The 4,200-nt window shown below is 35.8% G+C and overlaps 1 protein-coding gene across 1 annotated transcript; it reads right to left on the reverse strand.

Moving 5' to 3' along the window:
• Window positions 1-303: 303 nt before the first annotated feature.
• Window positions 304-1,227, reverse strand: LOC105491601 (olfactory receptor family 2 subfamily J member 1). The gene has a single exon (XM_024795971.2). The coding sequence runs from the start codon at window positions 1,225-1,227 to the stop codon at window positions 304-306; it is 924 nt and encodes a 307-aa protein (XP_024651739.2).
• Window positions 1,228-4,200: the final 2,973 nt, after the last annotated feature.

A 4,200-nucleotide genomic window follows, 5' to 3' on the forward strand; every position in this document is an offset into this window, starting at 1 on the left:
CTCCTTATAATTATTCACACACACATTTATTTATGTTGAAACCACAGTACACAATTTTCATGGAAATAAATATAGAATTGTAAAAGACCAGAGCGGTACTAATCAAAAACTTTATCTCAACATAATATTTCAGTACTAAATATTAAAAAGAGCAACAAATGGGGGACTGAACTATTCCATGTTTTGTAAACTGTTAGACGAAAAACAAATCACAAAGAAGCAGGGAAACCACCTTTCAACATGGACAAGACCCTAAGAAAAACAACAACAGCCAACATGATTTCCCTGTCATATTCCCCACTCCTACCCCATTAGCCTCTTCACTGCCCCTCTTACATCCTTGTTTCTGAGAGTGTAGATTAGAGGGTTAAGACTAGGTGTGACAACAGTATAAAAGAGGGCAATGAACTTGCCTTGATCAGGAGAATTTTCTGATGGTGGCTGGAGATATATGCACATGACTGGAATGAAAAAGAGAGATACAACCATAAGATGGGCTCCACATGTTCCAAACACTTTCTGAAGCCCGGTGGTTGATTGCATGCTCAGTACAGCCCAGGCAATGGCACCATAGGAAGTGAGAATGAGGATGAGAGGTATAAGAACAAAAATGGAGCTCATGACCATGAGGGTCAGCTCATTTGCATGGGTGTCAACACATGATAATCGCAGAAGTGCTGGAACTTCACAGAAGAAGTGATCCACTAGGTGATGTCCACATAGGGGTATCCAGAAAGTAAAGGAGGAATGAAGTGCTGAGGTAGTAAAACCACTTACCCAGGAAGCCACAGCCAACAAGCGGCAGAAACGAGGGTGCATGAGGACAGTGTAATGCAAAGGTCTACACACAGCTGCATAACGGTCATAGGACATCACCACCAGTAGGACACACTCTGCGGTTCCCAGTGCAAGAACAAAGTAAAGTTGAACCATACAGCCAGCATAAGAGATGGTCTTTTCCGGGCCCCAGAGATTGTCCAGCAACTGAGGGATAGAGCTGGTGGTGTAGCAGAGATCCAGAAATGAGAGGTTTGAAAGGAAGAAGTACATGGGAGTGTGGAGATGGGAGTCCAGGTATGATAGGATGATGATGAATAGGTTTCCTATCAGTGTTATCAAGTAGAAGATCAAGATAACCACAAAGAGAACTACTTCCAGATGAGGCCAGTTAGAAAATCCAAGTAGAATAAAGAAGTCTTCAAAACTTGCATTTTTTTCCATCATCATTCTTATTTTTCCTGTACCTAAAGAAAGAACCACATAAACTCAAAGTCTGTCCATGCATTGTCAACCACTCACTTGCAAACATATTGGAGAAAAAAGTATCCCAATTCCAGATAGTGTGCACCATTATGGCAGTAGAATTTTTATGCAATTTCCTTTATATGCTTCATTGAGATATTTTTCCAGCTGTGGATACCAGCAATAGCTTTTCAAGTTACTGAGTTATTTTATATACATCCCTGAGTTAACATTTGGATAAATCAAGACTAAGATATTCCATAATCAGAAAGATAATATTTAAGAAAATAATTTTTTATTTTAAAAAGTTAAATTGGTTTTTTTGCATTTTCAGACTATTTCCCGTTTTGCAGTTACAGAGAAAGGAATAACTGCAGTCATAATAATCTTACTTATAGATAGAAATTTACCATATTAAAAATCAATTAGGTAGTCACTTGAAAATATTAATATGAACTGAAAAGAAATAATTGGATATGATTATAGAAAGAATTAAACGATATTCATTTATTTATGCTAGCAGTTTATTTCTAGACAAATAAAATAACATGCAAATGAAGGTTTAAACAGACATATGCACACACACACCAACTTATAAAAGTTCACAATATAAGCAAAGCTGATTAATAAAGCAAAATAGAGTAGAGATATCAGTGATAGATTGCTTCCAAAAGTAAATGGAGGTGTAATTATTATTGGAAGAGAAAAAGATTACAGAGTCTAACAAAACCCTAGGGAGGGGTAAGAGAGAAAGGAAGAGTGTTTCGATGCACAACAGTGAAGAGGAGATCTGAATGTGGCATTTGAAATTGAAAGGATGTACAACACAGGATTGTTAGACAGGGATAAGAAGACTTAAACATGGTTTCTAAAACATTTTATATGCTTTAGGCCAATAACTGAACTATACTTTACATTCTGAGTCGCAATTTATGATTTGTATTTCTGGGTTTTCTTCAATATTCCTAAATAGCATTGCCTTCCCCCTTCTGCTCCCCTCCTGCCACAGCCAACTCTTCCTCTCATACTCTCTGATAAAATATGACAAAAGACAAATTTATTTATACCTGACTCACCTTCAGTGTTCTGAAAAACTTTTAGCGACTCAAATATTCTAATCTTCACTCTTGAAAAAGATGTAAAGGTTTGCGCAATTAGTTGAGTTACACCTGGAGAACTAGGAACGTTGAACTTGGGCTAAGTCTGTGCAAATGCTCCAGACAGGTACAAAGATATCTGTACACTTTTCCATATTATTGGTAATGGAATGATTATTACCTTTTGAGAAATCATGAAAAAATTGCAAGAATTTTTTTTTTAATTTCCTTAGGATTAAAGGTAATATTCTGTAAGATACTTGAACTCTAATGCTGATATTTTTGCTAATGCAGGCATAATTTTCTTTCCTAACGCAGCTGCCTGAGTTCATTACTACAGTAATTAAAAGGTGAAATCTGATATTTTTCTGTTGTATAAACCATCTTTCAGCCTTCTTCCAGAGTTGATAAAAGGGATAGGAAATAAGGGACAAAAAAAAAACTCATGTAGAGACAAGTTTGTAGCTTTGATTTTCTTCTTGGTGGAAAAGAGGGAAACGAAGACCCTATCAAATGTAGCTTCTATGAGCTGTAGAATAAAATACCTTCTCTCTTCTTTTAAATGAAATACTGTAGGGAAAATGGATGCCTGAGTGTCTCTTCTTTCCTCAATTACTGCTAAGAGACATTTTCCCAATTCGTGTCTTATTCATTCCTTTATACTATATCTGGTTTGTTTTCTTATTTTAATTTTTCATTGACTAGGTATAATTGTATATATTTATGGAGTACATTGTAATGTTTTGATATGTATATACATTATAGAATGATTATATTAAACTAGTTAATGTATCTATCACTTCACACCCATCATTTTTTTGTAGTAAGAACATTTAAAATCTACACTTCCTGCGATTTTGAAATATGGAAGCTGTCTACCCCTTAAGAAGTGCACCAACTTCTTTCAGTACTGACCCTCCTGTGCTTGTCTCTGTTCCCTGTCACTCTCTTCCTGACCTATGACCTCATCATGTATGAACTGACAAAGGGGCGCTCTGGTTGCCGTACAACCTAAAAACATCAACCTAATTGCCTTCTTATAACATTTTTGCCAATTTTTAAATCTAACTATGGACAACAGAGTCTGGAAATAACTGTGATTGTCATTGCTACAGAAAAGACAGCCTGAGTTTGTCCAAAAGATCTGCTTTTTAGCAGAATGTGGGAATACTTTAGGGCATTCAAGGCATCAGGGGATGGACCCTTTATCCCAGAGCAAATGCAATCTTTACGGAAACAAAAAGAATAATGGGATACTCTTTCATTGACTAGGGCCTTTGGGATTATAAATCTCAAAGTTGCAATTAATGCCCTTCAAGGAGTTGTCCTGGTGTGATGTTCTCAGTACAAAACTTTTCACAGAAATATCTTCAGCATATGTTCAGCATGATTCACTGTGATGACAGTGAATTTATCACCAACAAACATGGGAAAAGATGCTGTGAGTTATATTTACAATAAAGGGAATGGGTTTTACTGAGCCATCTGATTTCTTTTTTCAGTTTTCCATGGGGCTAAGGGTCGAATTTACAAGACAACTGGAAAAAAGGGGTTATTTCAGAGCACTCAACAGAAAACCTAGAATACATAAAGACTAAACTGTGTAACTGTTCCTTACTAATGGAACTCTTTGAGACTGACCTATATTATTTATGCCTTCCCAGTTGTCTTTTAAATTCAATTCCCAGATTTTTCCTGCAACAGGTTAAAAATATCTTGAATATTACTCCTATCTTTTATTTTATTTTAATTGACAAACAATTCTATATATTGATTAGGTACAATGTGATATTTTGATATATATATGTACAATACAGAATGATTCAGTCCAGCTAACACAGTCATTACCTCACACACTTAT

Source organism: Macaca nemestrina, chromosome 5 (genome assembly GCF_043159975.1).
Source record: "Macaca nemestrina isolate mMacNem1 chromosome 5, mMacNem.hap1, whole genome shotgun sequence".
Lineage (NCBI taxonomy): Eukaryota > Metazoa > Chordata > Mammalia > Primates > Cercopithecidae > Macaca > Macaca nemestrina.

What these genes read in the sequence shown, in the direction of transcription:
- LOC105491601 (XM_024795971.2), bottom strand. Translation starts at nt 1,227, where the DNA reads ATGATGATGGAAAAAAATGCAAGTTTTGAAGACTTCTTTATTCTACTT.